The sequence below is a fragment of the Danio rerio genome, chromosome 6, assembly GCF_052040795.2.
Source record: "Danio rerio strain M-AB ecotype USA chromosome 6, GRCz13ab, whole genome shotgun sequence".
Taxonomy (NCBI): Eukaryota; Metazoa; Chordata; class Actinopteri; order Cypriniformes; family Danionidae; genus Danio; species Danio rerio.
Genome location: NC_141026.1, coordinates 56348483 through 56374273, shown reverse-complemented (window position 1 = coordinate 56374273; position 25791 = coordinate 56348483). Strand labels below are relative to the sequence as shown.

General features: G+C 35.9%; 2 protein-coding genes across 11 annotated transcripts in view; one reads left to right on the top strand and one right to left on the bottom strand.

The window, feature by feature from the left end:
• slc12a5a (solute carrier family 12 member 5a) overlaps positions 1–25791 on the top strand; it is a 2560186-nt gene that overhangs the window by 2228306 nt on the left and 306089 nt on the right. The window lies entirely within an intron of this gene.
• The window catches only part of anks1ab (ankyrin repeat and sterile alpha motif domain containing 1Ab), a 413081-nt gene that overhangs the window by 386322 nt on the left and 968 nt on the right, over positions 1–25791 (bottom strand). For 6 of the 10 annotated variants that reach the window (XR_015492423.1, NM_001442449.1, NM_001442450.1 and 3 more), the window contains exon 1: positions 15612–16047. Coding sequence is in view for 9 of the 10 variants with exons in the window: in NM_001442449.1 (NP_001429378.1) it covers positions 15612–15851 (240 nt within the window). In the remaining variant the exon portion in view is untranslated. Of the gene's footprint in view, positions 1–15611; positions 16048–16847; positions 16881–18214; positions 18446–25791 lie in introns of those variants that run through there. The other 4 variants (XM_087254734.1, XM_087254731.1, XM_087254735.1 and 1 more) reach the window with 3 other exon arrangements.

Genomic DNA, 25791 nt, shown 5'->3' with positions numbered 1-25791 from the left:
TTTGCACGAAAAGCGTTATGGTGATTGCAGCTGTTTTGCATTTAAAGCTTAGTGACTGTGAGTTGTGAATGGGCCGAATAAAACTCTCAGAAGCTCCTGACAGGTGAAAGCATTTGCCGCCCACTTCTCTTCCCCTGTGCACATCTTTCACTTGCCATCTGAAGATACGATTCCCTTGACATCTTCCGTTAGCATATGAATTATGAAGAGACTTATATTGCCATCTGTGGAAAGCATGTTTGACCGCTCGCTCAAACACAAAATTATTTTTAAACAGGTTTTCTGCTGAAGTGCTGAAACATTAACACACACCGAGCGATGGGCAGCTAGAGTCGCACCGGCAGTGTTAAAATGTGCGCTGAGGAACATTGAGGAACATATAGACTAAAATGGCACAAGAAATTATTTTAATATTGATTTTTGAGTTGTTTTAGCTCATTTTAACCTCTGTTGCTGAATTAAATAAAATATTATTAAATTAAATTAAATTAAATTAAATTAAATTAAATTAAATTAAATTAAATTAAATTAAATTAAATTAAATTAAATTAAATTAAATTAAATTAGGAGTAAAATAAAATAGTAAAAATAGTATTGATGTTTGAGTTGTTTAATCCTCTGGCAACAAATGAAAATAAAACTGAAATATCAGTTTTAATATTAATGTTTGTGTCAGTTTATCATGCAAACTTCTATGGCAGCTGATTTAAAAAAAACACTCAAATAAATTTTAATTAAATAAAAAATAAATAAAGAATAAATAGTAAAATAAATTATGTTTGAGTAGTTGAATCTTCTTTGGCAACCAATTTAAATAACTGAAATATATATGGCAGCTAAAATAAAATAAAATAAAATAAGAATTCACTTAAATTAATTTAAATTAAATAAAAAATAGATAAAGAATAAATAGTACCAAAAAAGGCGGTTTATTTCGCTGTGGTGACCACAGATTATTAAAGGGACTAATAAATTTAAAAAGCCGAAAGGTTTGTGTCATTTTATCATGCAAATATCTATGGCAGCTGGTTTTAAAATAAAAAAAAATAATAAAATAAAATAGCAAATTAAAATAAAATATTAATAAAATAAAATAATAAATAAAATTTAATAAAATAATAATACAATAAAATTAAATAAAATTATAAAATACAATAAATTAAAATCAAATTTAAAAAATACTCCAAAATTAATTAAAATTAAATTAAAAATAAATAAAGAATAAATAGTACAAAAAAGCTTTAGTATTGATGTTTGAGTTGTTTAATCCTCTTTGGCAACAAATTTAAATAAATGAAATATATAAAATACAAATTTTACTATTAATGTTTGTGTCAGTTTATCATGGGAATATCTATGGCAGCTGGTTTTAAAATAAAATAATAAAATAAAATAAAATAATTAATTAAAATAAATAATAATAAAAAAATTTAAATAAAATAAATAATAATAAAATAAAATAATAAAACAAATTGTATTTTTAGTCTTTCTTATCATGAATCTTTTTATCAAGACAACCAATTAAACAAATAATTAAATAAATAATTAAATTATAGTGATAATTTCATAATAATTATATATAATCCACTATGATTCAAACTAAATGATTACTATTTACTAAAAATATTTCTATGAAAAAAAATTAAGAACTGCTTTTATTATAGCCGAAATAAAACAAATAAGACTTTCTACAGAAGAAAAAACATTATAGGAAATACTGTGAAAAATTCCGTGCTCTGTTAAACATCATTTGACAAATATTTGAAAAAGAAAAACATTCAAAGGACGTATAATAATTTAGTTCAACTCTATACATATTCTATAATAATTATTTATTTTTATTGTGCAAACACATGCTTGACCACTAAGATCTGAATGATTTGAATAAAGGATGAAGCATTTGAAGTATTTTATTCAGTCCAATCCTTACAAAACTGCACCATAATACAGAAACTCAAATACTTTACATATGAAGCATGGCCTTAAAAAGGTCATTTTTATCCACAAGCCATGATATTTACACTGAAATTCAATTAAATTCAAATAACACCATGATAATACCGTATCCAGTCATCTATTATAGGCGTAGGAGAACTTTTTGTACATCAAAAAGATCTAGAGTTCAGAAGCTGCGTCCGAGGAGCCTTCATTACCGCGACTAACACACAAATGCTGATCCAGCAGTTTTGGAGTGTTACGGTGTGAGCGACTGCCAGCACATTGGCTCTGTCTCGCTGTGTGTGTGTGTATGTGTGTGTGTATTAACACTCAGCTCTGAGTTAGTGCTCTTGTTTTGTACCGGTGCTTTAACAGTAAAACCACCTCAGTCATTCTCATTTGCTGCCCTGTCTCTCAGGCTTACAGAAGGCATGTGTTATACTGTGTCCACTAACATTAGTATCCATGGTAAAGATGAGCAAAGACAAATTTGAATAAAATTTCATAAATGTTTTACCAATTAATTCCTGATATGCTAATTAGACCATCCGTGTACCTTTGGGATACTCATTTAAAAAAGACGTATTACATATGAATCCCTTTTATGAGGGGGGGGTGTGGCAGCAGTGTGTGAGTATAGCCAGCCTATATTAATTATATGTTTTTATAATCGCACTTGATAAAAACACTTTGACTGACATTCTCCCTTTGTACATGTCATCAGTAGGAGAAAGCCCCGCCCACTAGTGACCAACTCTCCCTCATTAGCATGGTCAGCCCTGAGTGAGAAGCAGCTGACCGCTATTAGAGATTTGAATCTGCCGAAATGCTGACACACAGTCATTTGTAGCTCCGCCCTCTTTTGAAAAGAACACAATCTCATTTGAATTTAAAGCGGCAGTCACCAAAATTGCACAATTAGGATCAAAGCAGAGGTCTGCATTCCCTCGGCTGTACCGTGGGAGCCGCTGGACTCAGCCAGATTTCTTTTAGCGTGGGAATAAATTTCCGAACAAAATGCGGGAGAGGTCGGTAACTGGTGTATTTTTGGACGGGAGCAGGTGGTCTAACAATTTCGCTCCCGACTCCTGAGCGAGCGAGCATGTGTATGTATGTGTGTGAATGAGACAGCGTGATGCTGCGTTTAGCTTGTTTGTTGCTGTCTGTGTGTGTGTGAATGAGAGAGAGCGTGATGTGGCTGTCTGTGTGTGTCACTTGCTTGGTGCTGTGTGTGTGTGTTCATACAGACAGCGTGTTATAGGCTGTCTGGACTCTGTATAGCTGGGTGGTTTATGGTTTTGTTCTCCCCCGCCCATAAGCGGGAATGGGCGCAGCGGGTAGAAAACGGAGAAGGTCGGGCAGCGGGACAACGAATGCTGAACATAAGCGGGAGCGTTTGTGTTGGGTTTGGACTAAAACCTGGCGGGTGCGGGATTTAAAATTTAGTCCCGCACAGATCTCTCGAATAAAGCCTCAAAGGAGCAAAGAGTCATGAAACAATACTTGTTTGGAATTTTTAGCTGAAACTTTAAATAGGAGCATCAGAGACTTATTTTACATCTTGTAAAAAGGGGCATAATAGGTGGGTCCAGACACTTGCACACATAGGGCTCAACCTGTGCAGTGCACATGCCCTCTTTAGTCTTGGATAGAAAGTGCCCTTCCAAAATGATCTGAACCCATTGTGGATCTTACCTCCAGTTGTGTGTGTCACCCCCGGCGTTACATATATAAAATATGAATTTTACTATTAATTTTTGTGTCAGTTTATAATGGGGATATCTATGGCAGCTGGTTTTAAAAATAAAATAATAAAATAAAATCATAAAATAAAATCGTAAAATAATTAATTAAAATAAAAAAATAATAAAATAAAACAAATTAAAATAAAATAAAATAATAATAAAATAGTAAAAGAAATTTTATTTTTAGTCTTTCTTATCATGAATCTTTTTATCAAGACAACCAATTAAACATATAATTAAATAAATAAAATTATAGTGATAATTTCAGAATAATTATATATAATCCACTGAATGAATGCTGAACATAAGCGGGAGCGTTTGTGTTGGGTTCGGACTAAAACCTGGCGGGTGCGGGATTCAAAATCTAGTCCCGCACAGATCTCTCGATCAAAGCCTCAAAGGAGCAAAGAGTCATGAAACAATACTTGTTTGGTATTTTTAGCTGAAACTTTAAAAAGGAGCATCAGAGACTTATACCCCCCCCCCCCCCCTAAATTGTCCGTACTGGCCGCTGGTGTTGGTGGTTCCTTCCTCCGTGGCGACCCCTGATATATAAGGAACTAAGCCGAAGGAAAATGTATGAATGAATGAAGGAACAAGACATTCATATATTCCAACAGTGCCAATATTAGGCTGTGGCACTGTATAATGGGAAGTGGCTTCGGTGGTCGGCTGTGAAACAGACTGTTCTTGAGAACAGGACGCTCCAATACGAGTCTACAGCTTCAATAATGCTACAAATTAACACAATCCTTCCCAGCACCACCTGAGAATAACGTTTCATGATGCTTTGAGTGTAAATGGGATCAGGGTTAAGAGGTTTTATTATAAAAACGGTTGCTTTTGATTGTAATTTCAGATGACCCATCCAAGTGAACCGCTTGTTAGAACGTGAAACAAGCACTCATGACTGCACAACTGAATGCAATATTAATGTGGAAACTTACCATCTTATCTGAGTCTGTTTAGAAATGACCTACAAACCCAAGCAAGCGGCTGGAAAAATAAAGAAACTGTGGAAACACCTTAGATTTCCTTTTGTTCACTGTAGAATTAATCATATTTCGACTTATTGGCTTTCGTTTTGTTTTATTTTTGTATCATTTTTATTTTTTATCATTTTTGTGTTTATTTTACTTATTATTATCCATTTTCAGTTAATTTATGTAAATTACATTTTATTTTATACAAATATTTTTGTTATATTTTGGGGGGCTGCATGGTGTTGCAGTGGGTAGCACTGTCACCTCACAGCAAGAAGGTCATTGGTTTGAGCCTCGGCTGGGTCAGTTGGTATTACTGTGAGTTTGGATGTTCTCCCCATGTTGTTACCCCCACAAGTCTAAACACAAGGAATTAGGTAAGCGAAATTGTCTTTAGTGTATGGGTGAATGAGTGTGAATGGATGTTTCCCAGTGATGGGTGGCAGCTGGAAGGGCATCCACTAAATAAAACATATGCTGGATAAGTTGGCAGTTCATTCCGCTGTGGCGACCCTGATTCAAAAGGGACTAAGTCAAAAAGACAATAAATGCATGAACGAATGTTATATTTTTATTACAATTATTTTCTTAAATAAAAAAAGTTTTTTATTTTTGTGCAGTTTAGCTTTGATTTTTAAAAACTATATTTGTATTATTGCTTATTTTATTAATATTTTTTGTCATGTCATATCATGTTTGACTTATTGGCTTTTGTTTATTTATTTTTTGTTTTTAGTTTCTGTTATTTTGTGATTTTTTGTTGTTGTTGTTTAAATTGTTATTATATTTTCTATTTATTTATGTAGATTTATTTAAATTTTTTTAATTTAAAAAATATTTTGTTATATTTTTATTACTAATTTGATTTATTTGTAGTTATTTTTAATATTTTAGTCATGTGATATTACATTTTGACTTATTTATTTTTATTTTATTTTTGATTCAGTTTCCATTTGGATTATTTTTGTAATTTATTTATTCATAAATATTGATGTACTAATTTTAATAATACAAAAATAATATTGAATTTTAATATTATTTATTTTAATATTTTTTGTAATTTATTTGCAGTTTTATTTTTTAAAATATATTTGTATTGTTGCTTATTTTATAAATATTTTTAGTCATATTATATTATATTTTGACATATTGGCTCTTGGTTTCAGTTTCCTTTTAAGTTTTTTATATTTAGGTTTTTTGTTTTAAGTGGTATTATTAATGTTTCATGTACATTTTATCTTAATTAGGTAATTTCTTATATTTATGCTTTATTTTTATTACTAATGTTATTAGTTTTAGGTGTAAAAATGATACTGTTCATTTTTAATACACTTTCATTTTTCATTTAAGTCTTTTGTCATTTTTGTTTTGATTTTAAAATATATATTTGTATTACTGCTTATTTTATTAATATTTTTAGTCATATCATATAATATTTTGACTTATTGGCTTTTATTTATTTTATTTCAGTTTCATTCGTGTTTTTTTTTTGGTAATTTTGTTTTGTCTTTTTTGTTGTTTTAATTGTTATTATAGATCATTCATTAATCATCAATCATCAATCATTTTCCTTCGGCTTAGTGCCTTTATTTATCAGGGGTCGCCACAGCGCAATGAACCACCAACTTACCCAGCATATGTTTATCATACATATGCCTACAGATGCCCTTAAAGCTACAACCCAGTACTGGGATAAGTTCATACACATACATCATTCACAGACATACACTATGGCCAATTTAGCTTATTCAATTCACCTATGGCGCATGTCTTTGGACTTAAGGGGGAAACCGGAGCACCAGGAGGAAACCCATGCGAATGCAGAGAGAACATGCAAACTCCACACAGAAACGGCAGCTGACCCATACGAGGCTCCCACCGCGCCACCGTGACGCCCCACAAATTTAAATATATATGGAAATAATATGCACGTTTTTGTGAAAGAAACAGTGGTTAACGCATGTACGCCGACAATTTAGGGGAATTTAGCACAGTTTCTGACATAAATGCACACAGTTTTACAAACCTGACATCTTAGCAACTGCCTAGCAACCATACTGAACACATTAAACCACTTTATTATTAGCCAACTATAAATACATTTACTGGTGTGATTTTATTCATCCACTCAGTGTGTTCCAGTGTTCATCACATTTAAATCAGTGACAGCTTACAAACCAAACCCACAGTAAAGCCACAGTATCAGCCGTGCAGACTGCAGTGTTTTAAATACTGACAATATACGCCTTAAATCAGCCAGAGATGTGTGTGTGTGTACGTGTGTGTGTGTGTGTGTCTGTCTGCGTGTGTGTCAGTGATGTGCTTCTGTGAATATGAGAAAGCAGCAATAATCAAGATCAATGCCTTCCTCCATGTGTGTGTGCGCGTGTCTGTATGTGTGTGTGTGTTTGTACGTGTGCATGTCTGTCTGTGCATGTTTGTGCATGTGTGTATGCATGTGTGTGCACACAGGCACGTGTGTGTCTATATGTGTGTGGGTGTCTGTATGTGTGTATGTGTGTGTGTGTGTGTGTGTGTGTGTGTGTGTGTGTGTGTGCGTGTGTATGCACGTGTGTGTGTGTCTCTGTGTGTGTCCATGTGCATGTGTCTGTGCGTCTGTAAGTGTGTGTGGCTTTGTGTGTGTATGTTTGTGTCTGCACATGTGTGTGTCTGTGTGTGTGTGTGTGTGTCTGCACATGTGTGTTTCTCTGTGTGTGTGCGTGTCTGTGTGTGTCTGTATGTGTGTGTGTCTGTGTGTGCATATTTATGTGTGTCTATCTGCCTGTGTGTGTCTGTGTGCATGTATTTGTGTGTGTGTGTGTGTGTGTTTGTGTGTGTATCAGTTTGTGTGTGTGTGTATTTTGTGTCTGTGTTTGTGTCGTGTGTGAGTGTGTATGTGCAGGTGTGTTTGTTTGCATGTATATGTGTGTTTATGTATATATGTACGTGTGTGTGAGTGCATGTGTGTGTCTGTGTGTGTGCATGTGTGTATATGTCTGTGTGTGCTCTTGTGCGCATGTGCGTGTGTGTGTGTCGGTCATGTGTATCTGTGATTAGCAGGAGGTGTGAATGCACTCGATGAGTTTATGATGACTAAAGCTGTGGCGCGAGGAGCTGCTGTGTGTGTGTGTGTGTGTGTGTGTGTGTGTGTGTGTGTGAGAGTATGTGTGGGTCGACCCCTGGGAAGCTGCTTGAGAAGATGCGGAGTGACAGTTAAGGCCCAATTAGCCCCGTGTGCTGTGGCCAGCGTAGAGCAGCAGAAGGACTGATGGGCCCAGCCGAGCGTTCAGCATTCAGCCATTGGCGCTGATACTGTCAAGAGTTTTCCTCCCTCCCTCCTCGACCTACAGCTTCTCTCACACCCACTACTAGTGACGGGGAATGCAACTTTTAAAAGTAACTCATTAAATTAGCTTTGTTTCAGTCCATAGATGCGAATTAGTGAAATTGAAACTGAATTATCACATAAAACATTTGTGAATAAACCAACCCAGGCTCATTCTGAAAACGTACCTCTGTATTATGTCCCAGGAGGTAAGTTTTTTTTTTATTTAGCAGTTTTTGTTTTAGAGAATCTACCAGAGGCCGCTGTCTAAGATTTTCAGATTTCTCTCGCAAGTGCCTTTTGCGCCTGCTGTTCTCCTTTATGCCACCAGAGGCCGCTGTTTTTTTAGGTCTTAAATTTCTTTCGCGGGTGTCATTCGCGCCTGCTGTTCTTACGTATACCACCAGTGACTGTCTGACTCAGTACCTTCGTAAGCTTAACTGATTCTCTAAACCTCACGGTGTTCATGCCGCCCTTACACAGACGAAAGTGAAAAGCGGAGGTATTGGGGGGGGGTTGTCGAGGAAAAAAGTGTAGAGTAGGAGGCTTGAGGGAGGGGATGTTGCAGACAAAAGTGAAAAGCATGGTGGTAGGGGGGCTGTCGTGGGAGAAAGTGAAGTGCGGACAAAAGTGAAGAAAGGGGTGGGGGTGGAGGTGGGGTTATGGGTGAAGTCCGGACGAAAGTGAAGAGCGGTTGGGGAGAGTGACTGAGTGGCTGACTGCTTGAGTGACCCAAATGTGTGGTGTGTGAGGGTATGGAGGGTCGTGAACGAAAGTGAAGAGGGGGGTGGGATTGGGGGTTGTTGGCAGGAGTTCAAGGTAGCTAAGGTAAAAAGTGGGAGCTAAGGTAAAAAGCTATGAGTGGGAGGGGAGGGTATGGAGGGTCAGGGGCGAAAGTGAAGAGGAGGGTGGGGTTGTGATTGTTGGCAGGGCTTTCAATGACAAAAGCGAAAAAGAGGTTTTAGGGGTCGGGGGTTGTTGGTGGGGTTGTGGAAGGATTGTGTCTCCATACCGCCTCAAGCGAGATGCTGCCCTGGGCGACTTCCCATATTGCTCATGCCTAAATTCGCCACTACCCACCCTTCTACTTCCCTAATCTCATCCAATACAGTTTTCAAAAGCACCAATTGACCCGCTCACCCACTTCCCTAAACCCAACCGATAGTCCAAAAAAAAAAAAGCAATCCAGAACAAGACAAGCCTTCGCCTCATTTTTACCACTTTTTCAGATTTTACCACATTCTCATCTTGATATTTACTTGTTTGTTTTAGCTTTTGGTCTCTATTTTTGTCTTTTTCTAACCGTTCTTCGCTGGACTCGAACCTCGTCATCGTGGACAACTCCTCTTTTTGTCACAAGTCCGCTGACGTCCGCGGCAAGCCACTGGTTAAACTGGTAACAGCGGAAAAGCCATCCATATGGAGGTAAGCAGTCAGCTAGTGAGCATGAAAAGGAATGCTGTCATACCGCTCCATATCGTTCGTTTTAAAGATGAAATGCAGTCATACATACTTCTGGCTATATAATTCGCGATCTCCAGAATTGTATATAGGGCTACATTTTCAGAATGAGGCTATGTTTAGGAATAAAGCAGTGTTTCCATTAAATGGACCCTTTTCACATTTTCAGGTTTCTCAGCAGCAGAAGTCGTCATAGTTGGTAAATTTAGAGCGCAGTGAATGGGAGAGTACAACAAATATATTTTTAACAATACTATTTGCTAAAATAATATAAAACAACTCCACGCTGGTGTTATCGAGAGTTTCAGAAAAAGGAAAAAAAATTGTGTGAGACTGATAACGACAGCCAGAAGAAAGAGAATGTCAAATTTTCTGTCCCGCCCTCATACACTCACTTTGAGTGAGTCAATCACTTTGCTCAAGCGGTAATTGTTTTTTGTAGTATGATGCAAAGAGTAAAACTACTCTGTAAAATATGAAACGACAAACTCAAAACATTATGCAATTCTGAGTGTGTCTCACACAGGTAAGTGGGCTTGGCAAACCACCTGTACAAACCACACTCGTTCATTTCTCTGGCTTTATTTACACTGCAGATCTTGATGGTCAATTCCGATTTTGTGACTGTATCTGATTTTTTTTTTTGACGAGCTGCTTTCATCATCTTTTAAAAGTGACTCGTATCTGATTGTTTACATTTACACAACACACAATGACAAGACGCCATGGCCAGGAAACAGCTGATAATAAAAGAGCGCCCTTTTCTTCATTCCTGCATTCCAGATCGCAGAGATCATTTTCCTAATTCTGTTTGACGTGTTGTTTTACTATAGTTTATGACAGAAAAGTTCTCATTTGGCCATCTTTGAATCTAGGCTTTTTTAAACCAATAAGCATCTTAATGTAATGGCCATGGCGTGATTTATGCAGGTGACGTATGCAACAGTTTTATATCAGTTTATACTGGTTATAGTTCGAATGTTGCGTTCTCACTCTCTCTCTCTCGCTCTCGTTAACATGCTTAAATACTTGTGCTACATGACAATATAAAAGCATTTTTGTCCTAGTATATAAAATGCAAGGTTTCGGTCTCTGCTGAAGTGTGTTCTGAAATGAAATGCGGTTTATTTATAAGCTAATTTTGAGAAGATCACATGCTTATGATTGATCACAGCTGGCCCCGCATTAGCTACTCATATCAGGCCAATTAGACGAATGCTAACTCACCATAAATAATAAAACGTTTTTCGGTCCAGTCATCTTCGTCTTGAAGAATCCCCCCTTCCACCACCTACTCCTGATTGGGTGGCATGGCGGCCCAGTGATTAGCACTGTTGCCTCACAGCAAGAATGCCACTTGTTTGAGTCCTTATATATTCTGTGCAGAGTCTGCATGTTCTCCTCATGCTTGCGTAGGTTTTTCCTGGGTTTCCCGGTTTACTCCAACCGTCTAAAGACATGCCACATAAGTTAACTGACTAATCCAAAGTGGCATCATAAACAACTCTTAGTCAGCTATGTCTCATAGCTATTCCTAACACATTCACAAGCCGGGGAGTTCTCGAGACCTACCTGAGCTCAAACTCCCTTCTCCCCCCTCAAACGGGAGGGAACCCAAGGCTTGAGGATCCTATGAGCTCAGGGCTCTCTCCCAGGACAGCATGTCAAACACGCTTCATTATCAATCTTCAAGTGTGAACTCTTGAAAGCATCCGTCATTCGCTACGGTCAATAATGATGCTTGACAGCTATCTTTAAAGAACCAATCTACCTGCTTACACTGCAGACACGAAGATCCGATTCATATCGGATAAATTTCCACATATGAACAAGGCCTGAATCTGATTTGAGTAAATCGGAATCTATGTGATTCTTTCCTGCTTACACGTACATGGACCATATACCATCTGTGCCACATGGGGGGAAAAAATCAGGTCACTTGAACCATGTGGTGTAAATGCAGGCTATGACACTTTAACCAACACTTGCACCAGTTTTGCACTGTAGGAATGCAAATTATCATATGCTTTTGATTATATGGCAAAACATGTCTTTTTCACCAAGAAGGTTGATACAAATGCCAAAGGCAGATAATGATAAGATCAGGGCCTGGCTAAGATTTGTGTGTACCTTGTGGCTTTTATGATGTGGTCACATGTTGATTGGTCAGTTAGTATGTCTCTATATTTGGCAACCGGGCTCATTCGGAAAACATAGTCCCGTGGACGTTTCTGGAGACTGTAAATTGTGTAGACGGAGGTACATATGGCTGCATTTAATTTCTTAAGCGAATGTTATGGGGCGGTATGACGCCGTTCCTTTTCGCGCTTACCGGCTGACCGCTTACCTCCGTGTGGAGTGCTTTCCTGCTGCAAATAGTTTGTCCAGTTAGTTCGTCGTGTATGTCGGCGGACTTGGGACGCAGAGAGGAGCTGACCATGAAGATGATGACCGGGTTCGAGTCCAGGGAAGAGCAGTTTCAGAAATCAGGTAAGACAAAAACAGAATCCAAAAAATAAAGTGAACGTTTATAACAGGGTAAGAATGTGGTAAAATCCAAAAATATGGTAAAAATCAGACGAGTGCTTTTCTTTTTCTGGACAGCTTTTGTAAATTATTGGTTGGGTTTGGGGATGTAAGTGGGTAGGTGGGTCAAACGGTAGAATTGCTTGGGTTGCCGGTCACGCAGTTAATCATTCAGTCAGTCAGACAGACGGGCGTTCGACAGTGGCCTCTGGTGGGTTTACGCAAGAACAGCGCGTAACATTTGAGAAACGAAAAAGCGTACACAGCGGCCTCTCGTGGATTCGCGAAAACAAAAGCTGCAAAAATACGTTCCTCCTGGGACTTATTTCATGGTCTCCAGAAACGTCCACGGGACTACGTTGTCAGAATGAGCCTGGGTTGGTACATTTACATCTACATTTAGTCATTTATTTGGGCTTTGTTCACATGGTCAAGAAAGATACAAAATAGCTGGCAAACTTTGCTCTTTCTCTTTTCCTCCTCTGCTGCTCTGGAGTCTCTTCTCTGCCTCTACTGCTATTATGCTCTCTTTTGGGGCCTGCTCTCTGTTCTTCATCTCTCCCTCTATCTTCCTCCCCCTGCCTCTCTCTCTCTCTCAGGTAACCATATTTTACATTTAAGCTGGGTACAATTAATATCATATGTGTTTTTATCATTTCAAGTTTATCATTTTATAGTTATTTTATAACAAATTCAGTTGTAACTAAAGCTAATTATTGTCATTAAATCATTTCATTTTCAAGTATTTTGTGATTTACTTATAATTTAACATCACAGACATCCCAAGTCTCCTGGAAGTTGCGGGAGTATCCCTCAAATGCATAGACACTCCCGGATGCCCGCAAATGAATGATAATCTCCCGGAAATCGCGCGCTTCCTACCCGGTCCTTAAATACGTTGCACAGCCCTCTCTCCACCGCATCCCTCATAGCTCTTCAGGTACATCGCACGCAACTCACTCCCACTGCTCTTGAGGTTATGTTATGTCGCATCGTGCACGCAACTCCAACCGCTCTTTATGCTCTTCGGGTACGTCTCACGCGCACACTCCCCCCTACCCAGATACGTCGCTCACTCAACGCAACACCCCCCCCCCCTTCCCTCTCGCTCTTCAAACACCCACTATGCGCTACCTCCCGCAAATCAACTCTGTATCTCCCGGAAATGACTTTTCCCAACTTGGGATGTCTGACATCAACAGTTGTCATCAACACTCCATATTGCAATACAATACAATCACATAATAGCAACGCTCTCCCACATTTTAAGCTATTATAACTTCCCTTATTTCTGTTTTTGGTATAAAATGGATGGTTTGACTAGAAATGTACAGTTTTTCACCATCATACTGATAACTGTTTAGTAATTGGGTAAAACTACAGTTCGAACTGCAGTAGGTAAATCGCCATTCCTTAGAGCACATTTGCACCAGACACTTTCTTACAGTCACTCAACATCTTTAAAAAATAATAAATAAATAAATAAAAGAACATTGTGCATTCATACAGGTGAGTGGGCTTGACAAACCACCTGTAGAAACACTTATCTCTCTATCAAAAACACATACTCTAGCACTTAATTTTTTGGAGCACTAACAGTTCCTCTGTATAGTTAGCACTTCTTGTGTTTACTGTGCAAATGTAGTTTTTGTATTTGGTTGTGGGGTTGGGCGATGTCGACCAATTTAGCATTGTACGATGCCCAATGTGAAACATCGCGATGGATTATGGCATCGTCATCATAAGGCGCAGTGAATTAATTATTTATGAATAATTCATTAATTCATAATGAAATCATTATTTGTAGCCACTGCTTCAACTACCTGACCTGCATGGTTCAATCCACTTAAATTTGTTGAATGAACTCATTCGATTTGTGCTGAGACAACCTGACTGAGTTGTGTGGAACCCTGAATTTTTTCAAAACAAAACGTACATACAGGGCAGCACAAAAAAAAAAAAAAACAGAAGAATTTCAGTGCACCCCCCCCAAAAAAACATTTTGCTCGTACAAACTACTTTTAAAATATAAGCTGAAACATCTTGATTTTTATTTACAGCGTGCAAACTTCAAATCAAAACATCTTTTTAGAGAATTGATTAAAGAAAATTCTTAACTTCTGTTTCATGCCGACTTACTTTGAATGCTTTTAAAAAGTCAAAAACATACATACAGTACTGCACTTAAAAAAATGTATATAAGAGTTTTAGTGCACCTAAAAAAATATTTAGCTGCTTGTTCAATCTACTTATATAAAATGAGCTGGAACAACACAATTCAAGAAATTTTCAATGAGAAAACTTAATTTTTTAATCTTCAAAACAATTTTTTTTATTTTCGTTCCAAATTCAAGAAATTTTTTTGGGGACACTTTAATTTTTTAGGTGGATTGTTCAACTCAATCGATTTGTGTTGAGACAACCTGATTGAGTTGTGTGGAACCCTGAATTTTTTCAAAACAAAACATACATACAGTGCAGCACATTTAAATAAATAAATAACAGAAGAGTTTCAGTGCACCCCCAAAAAAACATTTTGTATGAGCTGAAACAATCCAATTCATGAGAGTTCTTAAGGACAAATATTATTTTTTTATCTTTAATCCAGTTTTTGTTATGTTCAATCTAATTTCGAGAGCTTTTTTGGGACAACTTAATTTTTTATGCTCAAACCACTTTTTGTTAAGTTCAATCCTACCTTGTTAAGTTAACTAAATCGATTTGTGTTGAGACAATTTAAATTAGATTTTTTATAACTTTAATGCTTTTTAAAAGTCAAAAACATACATTTAGTACAGCACCTTTAAAAATATATATTCAGTCACCCCCCCTAAAAATATTTTGCTGCTTGCTCAATCTACTTATATAAAATGAGCTGAAACAACACAATTAAAGATGGAACTTAATTTGAAACTTAATTGTTTGTTTTGTTCAAGCCACTCTTTGTTATTTTCAATCCAAAATCAAGACATTTTCTTGGTACAACCTAATTTTTTTATATTCAGTCCACTTTTTATTATGTTTAATCCTAATTTATTAGGTTAACTTGATCGATTTGTGTTGAGACAACCTGAATAAATTGTGTGGGATCTTGATTTTTATGTACAGCGTGCAACTTTAAATTTTTAGAGAATTGATTAAAGAAAATTCATAACTTCTGTTTCATGCCAACTTACTTTGAATGCTTTTAAAAAGTCAAAAACATACATACAGTACTGCACTTAAAAAAATGTATATAAGAGTTTTAGTGCACCTTGAAAAATATTTAGCTGCTTTCTAATTTACTTGTATAAAATGAGCTGAAACAACACAATTCAGGAGATTTTCTATGGGAAAACTTAATTTTTTAATCTTCAATACACTTTTGTTTTTATTTTCAATCCAAATTCAAGAGATTATTTTGGGACAACTTAATTTTTTTATGCTTAATCTACTTTTTGTTATGTTCAATAGAATTTTGTTAAGTTAACTTGGTCGATTTATGTTAAGACAACCTGAATGAATTGTGTGAAACCCTGATTTTTTTTTTTACAGTGCACAACAAAACCAAAACATCTTTTTAGAGATCTGATTAGAGGAAGTCTCATGCTCTCACTCCTCTGCCCTTTTAATCTGCAGTTCATCAGCTCCTACCTCATCCCATTCGGAGTCGAGCGAGGGCATCTGCTCCGTTTCCTTCCTCTGAGCAGCGTAGTCAGACAGAGAGTCGCTCTGGCCAAAAACAGGCCCAACGTCCTCACAATCAAGGGAAGCCAGCAGGTCCGAGTCTGATCTGGAAATCACCTTCAGACGCCCATTTGGAGCCTCTTCGGACGACCCGTTAGTTTCGATGTGCTCCGGATAGGACGCTTGACCAACGTTCTGACTGGACATGTTCAGGTTTTTGTGTCTGGCTCAGCAAGGCAGGGGTCTGTCTGAGGGTCTGAACGCAATCCTCTTTACCTGCAATAAGCAGACTATTAGTCCTCGTCCACCTGGTATTAATCAGCGTAAGCCTGTATTATCCATGGAATTAAACTTCAGCTAACATCCTCTGTGGTCACTCGTGGTTTAGATCTACATTGTCACTGAGGTCCACCCACAGTTTGTGTTCCTTTGCCCTCCCCTTGCCAAGAAACTCCATGGTTGTTTTTTTTTTTTTTTTGCAAGAGTCTTTCCTTCCCCTCCCTCCTTTCCTTCAGTCTTGTCTGTTTTACTCACTTCCACACTTGCTGGTTTTCTGCAGTGCAAAACTATTCTGAAGCCTGAAGCCTAAAACAACCCTAAAACGACTGATGACAAATCGCTCAATGGCGCACATAAAAATGCACATAATTCAGCTTGAAATAACAGCCAAAGAAACAATGGTGTTAGTTAGAGTATTAAAATAGTTTACTATTAAAGATAGATACTATTAAAGACCCTAAATAAGTACAATGATTTATTTAGAAATGCCATGTACATTCAGAACATTACAGTTTTCTCAGTCGCTTTGGTGCATTTCTCACTACACTATTTACATTTGCACAACAGTTCATACATTTCTCAAAACAATTAGTCATTTGTGCACATCCTAGTAGCAGTTTCTCATTCCTTCCAACAAATTGCAAATGCTTTTGGACATGCATCAATTGCTTTCATACAACTATCTGCTATTTATAACATTATCATTTGCTTATGTCATGTCTGTCAAAATAAACTAAACCTATAAATGCTGAATAGTCATTCCATATAAAACTAACAGTCCTCATTTCGTTACTTGAGTCATTACATACACAAGTGTTGAACTTGTTGTCAAAATCTGTCTAGCAAATTTTATTTAAAAAAATTAATCTTTGTTTTTCTGAAAATGTCTTCAAATTTGAACAATTTGATGAATGATTTACAGACCTGTGTTGTAGGTTCAGTTCCAATATGTACTGCAATACAGTTTACACTTGTGCCCAGCTTTACCCAAAGGAAGCTTATGCTTGTTGTAAATAAGGGTGTGTTTATTCTTTTGCACAATGCTATATATTTAGTGTCTTGTACTCAGATACCTCACTACAGTTTTTCTCAGTCGCTTTGGTGCATTTCTCACTACACTATTTACATTTGCACAACAGTTCATGCATTTCTCAAAACAATTAGTCATTTGTGCACATCCTAGTAGCAGTTTCTCATTCCTTTCAACAAATTGTGAATGCGTTTGGACAAGTATTAATTGCTTTCATACAACTCTCTGCTATTTATAACATCATCATTTGCTTATGTCATGTCAGTCAAAATGAACTAAATCTGTGAATGCTGAATAGTCATTCCATATAAAACTAACAGTCCTCATTTCATTACTTGAGTCATTACATACACAAATGGTGAACTTGTTGTCAAAATCTGTCAAACTAATTTTATAAAACAAATTTAAATCTGTATTTTCCTGAAAATGTCTTTAAAATTGAACAGTTTGATGAATGATTTACAGACCTGTGTATGTTGTAGGCTCAGTTCCAATATGTACTGCAATATTGTGTACAGTTGTGCACAGCTCTACCTAAAGGGAGTTTATGTTAGTTGTAAATAAGGGGTATGTTTATTCTTTTGCACAATGCTGTGAGTAAATTAGGATTGCAAAGAGCAAATGCAGTAAAAATGTGAAACATACATATTCAGTGTCTTGTACTCAGAAAACTCACTCAATGCAGTGATGTCTCACTTTACTGTAGTTTTCAAATGGCTGTGCAAATATTCTATAGTGCTGTCTTGAGCATTTTCAGGAAGTGTCACCAAAATCTGAATTTTTTTGCATTGAAAAAATGTACAGAGTAAACCGTCATAATGAAAACATGACAGCCATTTGACTATCTTGTTCATAAACAATGGTGTCAGGACTTTTCATTTTGACGATACTGACAGTTTGATTGACATCAATACTTGCTTTTGAGGAATGAACTATCCATTTTGAGCATGTGACGCGCTTTTGCAGGTTATCAGCTAGGTTTTGCAGTTTGTACTAATTGTTTTGAGAAATGCATTAACTGTTGTGCACAAATGCACAGGTGTTGTGAGAAACGCACCAAAGCGACTGAGAAAAACTGTATTTGGAATCATTTGCATGCTAAAAGATAATCCAACATAACATGCCTTTGTACAAAAATATATCACATGCTCCGCAAATGTCCCAGAATAATATCTGCTCAGCCCACGTTCCCATCTCTAAAGCGAATTCTGCTAAATGCTTAAATGAGTAGAAACACACACAAAATAAATAAAACACACACCTTTTTGCTTTGTGTTTAGCTACTCACGTCTTTGTCTCCTGTTGTGTTTTGTTCTCTCAGTCGTCATCTTGCTCTGGCTGACACAGCGATGGGTCCGAGATCCAAGGCCTGGCCTTATTATTACTGACAGGCTGGATAATCAGGTTACTGAGATTCTCAGACGGGCTGGTGGGCCTGGCTTTTCACTTTATATGTTGCAAGTAGTGGGGTCATGCTCAGAAAAAAAAAGATCTGAAATAACAGCGATGCATGTATTACAATTATGCAGAATAGAGTATGTGCACAGTTCATTACCATGATGCCGACACAGTGCATACATCTGTTCATTTATACTCACCCTCTGGTCATCCAAGATGTAGGTCACTTTTTCCCCCAAGTAGAACACTAAAGACGATTTGGTAACACTTTACTTGAAGGGGTGTTCTTAAGATTGCCGTTAAACCTTATCAATCATGATATGACACATGTCATATCATGATTGATATATGAATCATATGAATGTGAATGAGAGTTTATGCATGCTTATAACAACTGTTGTTAAGTAAAATGTGCTCAGTTATGTCATTGTAAATGCAAAGATGACATTGGTTGTTATGACAACTTTACACTTTACTTGAAGGGGTGCTCATAAGACCGTCATCAAACCTTTATAATCATGATATAACATGTCATGAATGTGAATGAGAGTTTATGCATGCTTATAACAACTGCTGTTAAGTGTCATTTGCTCAGTTATGTCATTGTAAATGCAAAGATGACATTATTTGTTATGACAACTTTACACTTTACTTGAAGGAATGTTCATAAGACTGTCATTAAACCTTTTAAATCATGATATAACATGTCATAAATGGGAAAGGGTTTTTTATGCATGCTTATAACAATTGTCATTAAGTAAAATTTGCTCTGTTATGTCATTTTAAATACAAAGATGACATTGTTTGTTATGACACCTTTACATATTACTTGAAGGGGTGTTCATAAGACCATCATTAAACCTTTATTATCATGATATAACATGTCATGAATGTGAATGAGAGTTTATGCATGCTTATAACAACTGCTGTTAAGTGTCATCTGCTCAGTTATGTCAATGTAAATGCAAAGATGACATTATTTGTTATGACAACTTTACACTTTACTTGAAGGAATGATCATAAGACTGTCATTAAACCTTTATAATGATGATATAACATGTCATGAATGGGAATGAGATTTTATGCATGCTTATAACAATTGTCATTAAGTAAAATTTGCTCTGTTATGTCATTTTAAATGCAGAGATGACATTGGTTGTTATGACAACTTTACATATTACTTGAAGGGGTGTTCATAAGACCATCATTAAACCTTTATAATCATGATATAACATGTCATGAATGTGAATGAGAGTTTATGCATGCCTATAGCAACTGTTGTTAAGTGTCATCTGCTCAGTTATGACAATGTAAATGCAAAGATGACATTATTTGTTATGACAACTTTACACTTTACTTGAAGGGATGTTCATAAGACTGTCATTAAACCTATATAATCATGATATAACATGTCATGAATGTGAATGAGATTTTATGCATGCTTATAACAATTGTCATTAAGTATAATTTGCTCAGTTATGTCATTTTAAATGCAGAGATGACATTGGTTGTTATGACAACTTTACATATTACTTGAAGGGGTGTTCATAAGACCGTCATCAAACCTTTATAATCATGATATAACATGTCATGAATGTGAATGAGAGTTTATGCATGCTTATAACAACTGTTGTTAAGTGTCATTTGCTCAGTTATGTCATTGTAAATGCAAAGATGACATTATTTGTTATGACAACTTTACACTTTACTTGAAGGGGTGTTCTTAAGACTGTCATTAAACCTTTATAATCATGATATGACACAGCATGAATGTGAATGAGATTGTATGCATGCTTTTAACTGTTAGGTGTCATTCCCTCTGTTATGACATTTTAAATGCAAAGATGACATTACTTGTTATGATAACTTTACACTTTACTTGAAGGGGTGTTCTTAAGACTGTCATAAACCTTTATAATCATGATATGACACATGTAATAAATATGAATGCAATTTTATGCATGCTTATAACAACTGACATTAAGTGTCATTCGCTTAGTTATATCATTTAAATGCAAAGATGACATTATTTGTTATGACAACTTTACACTTTACTTGAAGGGGTGTTCTTAAGACTGTAATAAACCTTTACAATCATGATATGACACTTCATGATGAATGTGGATGAGATTTCTTGCATGCTCATAGCGACTGTTGTTATAATTTGCTCAGTTATGTCAATGTAAATGCAAAGATGACGTCTGTTATGACAACTTGACATAAGTAAATACATTGCAACTTGTTTTTGTCTTTGTCATGACAACTTGACATTACCAAGAGAACAGTCATAAATCTGCCATAAACATGATTGTCATGAGGCATTATAAGTGTCAGGATTTTCTGATCATGTTTTCAGTGGTATAAATTGTATTTGTCATTACAATGTCTCATTAAAAGTGTCATTACTCTTTCAAATCATATTTAACAGCGTCATTAATATGTAATGACATTTTAATGACAGAGTCTGCTTGTATCTCTGCAGTTGAGGTAAAAAAAAAAATATATATATATATATATATATATATATATATATATATATATATATATATATATATATATATATATATTAATGATGATCTTATAAAATGTATGACATATTTATAATGGCATCATGACAATTATGACAAGTTTTGTTGTCTTGGTAATGTCAAGTTGCCATGACAATGACAAAAACAAGTTGTGATGTACTTTTATGTAAAGTTGTCATAACAGACAATGTCATCTTTGCATTTAAAATGACATAACTGAGCAAATGACACTTATAAGCATGCATAACCATGGCTTAAAACTGTTAAAGCAAGATGCTGAAAAACAAAAACAAAAGTCTTCTTCAGCATGTACATACACTCCAGACTTACTCTTTTCTATATAATGAAGTTTTTTACAGGGAGATTTGTTTATATATAATTTGCCTGGTTTTCTACAACATTTTATTCTACAAAAAAAATGACAGAATTCATTAAATTATTCAGAGTTTTGAAGAAATGTATGCAAGTCGGCACATATTTAATTAAACAATGCATCATTTGCATATTTAAACATTACATTTTAGAAAACTAAAACAAAATGTGGATTTTCTAATGTAATTTGTAACTTAATGCTTTTAAAACCATGTTTAAGTGTATACATGGTCTTCCCCGTAAAGTAGTCTGGTGTCCCAGCTATACCTCTCTTTTCATCCTGATGATCCCTCGGTTCCAGCTCGCATCTCAGCCTGCCTGTTGGATATTTCACACTGGATGAAAGATCATCATCTTCAGCTGAACCTCGCAAAAACGGAAATGCTTGTAGTTTCTGCCAACCCGACTCTACACCATAACTTTTCAATCCAGATGGATGGGGCAACCATTACTGCATCCAAAATGGTGAAAAGCCTTGGAGTAACGATTGATGACCAACTAAACTTCTCTGACCACATTTCTAGAACTGCTCGATCGTGCAGATTCGCACTCTATAACATCAGAAAGATCCGACCCTTCTTATCTGAACATGCTGCTCAACTCCTTGTTCAAGCTCTTGTTCTCTCCAAACTGGATTACTGCAACTCTCTACTAGCCGGGCTTCCAGCTAACTCTATCAAGCCTCTTCAACTGCTCCAGAATGCAGCAGCACGAGTGGTCTTTAATGAACCTAAACGAGCACATGTCACTCCGCTGCTCATCCGTTTGCACTGGCTGCCAGTTGCTGCTCGCATCAAATTCAAAGCTCTGATGTTTAAATATGTGCCGACTTGCAAATTAGCATATGCTATATGCCCTATGTAAGCAACATCTGTTATCTCTGTATAACAATGTCAAGTGTATTGTCCCTGTAAAATAAACAAGCAAATAAAAATATATAAATAAATAAATCACCCTGAATATGGCAGTGTCTTTGCATTAAACACAATAATATATTTAATTATATACAATGATACGTTTAATTTTATTTCAGTTGAGTTCATTTAAATTCAGGTGTTTTGTGCATACTTGTATAAACTTTTCTTTGTGTTAGATCAAACTTAAATCCTAAATATGCAGTGCATTATACAAAATAATATTGTGCTGCAACATGTGCATAAATCATAAGGTACTGCGTGTACTTTCGAAACAATTATTATGGCATCTGCTAAAAGATTAAGTGTAATATGCCTTATTTAATTATAATTTGCATTTCTAAGTTGCATAATTAAAAAGCAGTTCTGCAGTTTTAGAAAGAAAATCTATATCAAAATAAACACACTATGCTGAATTAAGTGCGCACAAATCAAATCATGTTCAAAAACCATTATAACCCTACAGTAAAATATTCAGCAAATAACGGCCTTAGTACTTTTTTGCTGATTAGGTGTTTCCTACTTGTACCACAGAAATACACTGGCTTATTATTGGACTTGTTCTTTAAAGTACCTCGGCGTACTGTATGTGGTTACATTTTACAATTGTTGTTTACATGTTATTTTTCCTTATGGCACAATGATATTACTGCTGCTGCTCTGAATTAAAGATTCAGATTTTTTATTATTATTGTGAAATATGTACAAACAAATACATCTGACAACAAATGAAAAAATAAAACAAAATAAAAATCAGAGAAAGAGAAATAACAGCATACATTCAAAGTATAAGTTGCCAGGGGTAAAAATAAATAAATATTCATTCATTCATTTTCAATTCAACTTTTTTATATAGCCCTTTTTACAATGTAGATTGTGTCAAAGCAGCTTCACATAAAAGATCATAGTAAATTGGAACAGTGTAGTTCAGTATTTAGTGTTTAATTTCAGTTCAGCTCAGTTCAGTGTGGTTTAATAATCACTACTGAGGGCCTAAACACAAATCCATCAATGCATAGCTCTACCGATCCCAAACCATGCAAGCTACTGGCGACAGCAGAGAGGGAAAAACAACTTCACTGATTGGAGAAAGTGAATAAAAAAAACTTGAGAGAAATCAGACTCAGTTGGGCACTACCATTTAAATTTCTCCGCTGGCCAAACGTCTTGTGCAGAGCTGCAGTCTCAGCAGTGGAGGCTGGAAGCTGGCCTCAGCGAAGACTCGTCTGTCCCTGGAGCGTCACAGGAATCAGTCTCATGCTCTCCACTCCTCCATGACTACCACAGCAGCTGCTCAGGATACGGCCTGGTCCAGGATCATGGAAACCTTGGGATCATCTCGTCACTGGTCTTTTTTCCTTTATTTATCAGTCCCTTATTTATCAGGGGTTACCACAGCAGAATAAAAAGCCAACTATTCCAACAAATGTTTTATGCAGCGAATGCCCTTCCATCCCATCAATTTAAGTCACAAAGACAATTATGCAACTTAGGGAATGATGAAGAAAATTTACATTTGTGAATATAATATTTACTCAATAAAATAAATAAATTGCCTATAAATTCTATTGTGTTTGTCATGAGAAAAGTAACAAATTATATCACACATGAAAAAAAGGATATTAAACTTACATTTTGATGAAAAATAGACGGATAAATCAGACCAACACATAATAACATGTGGGCATTTGACAAAAAGATGATTAATTGATTTGATGCTTGAGCTACGGAAGACACAATCTGAGTTAGGATTACCAAATTTAGATACCATCTCATTTGTGGGGTAGATATTGTGTAACACTTTTAAATGTAATTCTTCAACTTTGTTGGGGACACAAAATTTGTAAGGCAAGAGCCAAGCTTTTCTTCCAATTAATTTGATCTATTAGAGAATTCCAAAGAAAGTTTCCCCTTGGAGTGATTCTTTTCATTGACTGAAACACATTTCTTATAATTTTATTACTACATTTTATATCGTAAATGCATTTGTCTTCAACTAAAAACTTTGGTTCTTTTTTAACAATCACTTCAAATGACAAGTGGCGTTTCGTTAAATGAGCAAGGCCATTAGGTATGGCCTTAATCACAGTCTAAAATTATTTTTGAATAACAGGGAAATTATATTTAACCATAAAATCACCATATGAATAGAAGTTCCCTTGTGAATCAAGTAAATCACAAAAATAATCAATATCTTTTTAATGATAATCTTATTTTAAAAAAAAATCGATTTATTCTTTACTAAGATGCTTTCGTTGTTCAATAGCTTCACTTTGTGTGGGGAGAAATTGTAAATGAAACATAATTTCCATGCCAAAAGAGCCTGTTTAGGAAATTTAGAGAGTTTTATAGAAAGTTTGGATGGAGAAAAACTACAAGTTAACAAAAATTTGAGACCTCCAATCTTTTTATAAATATTATGTGGGATAAAGTACCAAATCGAATCTGGGGAATTAACAGTTTTTAATCCAATTTACTTTGGAAGTGTAATTGATGTAAAAAAATCAATCAAGTCAAAACCACCCTCAGCTTTCTTACCGCAGAGAACGTGTTTCAAGAAAGATCCAGATTTTTTATAATTATTATTAAGCCCATAAACATACAATTTATACATACATCACCACATAGGCACAACTATCATCTTTAACAATGAAGAAAAACTGCAAAAAACAAACAAAAAAAGATGAAGAAACAGCTAAACACAGGGGGTATATAAAAGATACATATTGAAAAGGCAAAATCTACTCATTAAACATAGGGAAAGAACTGCAGACAGTTAAAGTTTTCAGAGCCTTTTTGTTATGAGACAATTGAATCAATGAAAGGTACTGTTTAAATTCGTTCAGAAAAACCACAAACATAGGTCTGGAGTTAGAGAATTTTGACTTATGAATGTGAAATTTAGCTAGCAGCAAAAATAGGTTCACCACATACAACTGTTTACTTTTAGGTTGTTCATACTCAGTAAAGCCCAATACAACATCTTTCTAATACAAAGTACCCTAGTAGCAAAGAATTCTGGCCCAGATTTGGCATAAAGCTGGCACAGCAGGCATTCATCCGGCACTGGCATACAGCATGTGGGCCAAACATGGCCTGGGTTTGGCAGAGGTGGCACCGTCTTTAAGGCGGCACACAAGGTTTGGGCCAGATGAAAAACGTAATATTTGGCCCAGATTTAAAAATTTGATAAGTGGGCCATGTGAGTTTGGCCAGTCTTGACCCACATTTAAAATACACTAAAATCATTTTTGAGTAAAGAAAAAAAAATCTACCAATCAGGTCACTTTGAGAAAAAGCGTGCCCATAGTGTGCCTAAAGCGCATCACTCCATGGGTTTATCAATTTCATTGCAATCGTGACACACCAACCTATCTGGCCCAGTTCAGGCCCAGTTATGAGTTATTAACTTGGCTGAGACTTGGCCCAGATATGGTCTGTGTTTGGCCCTTGTCTGGAAGCCAGATTTGGTCCAGTCATGTACCGTAATTCACTGCGGCATGTGGGCCAAGCAAAACCTGATTGTGTGGGCCAGAGCTGGGCCAGAGAAATTTTGCTATGTGGGTACATTCATTATAAATTTTACTTCGAATAAAATTCAAGACATTTTTCCAAAATATTCTTGT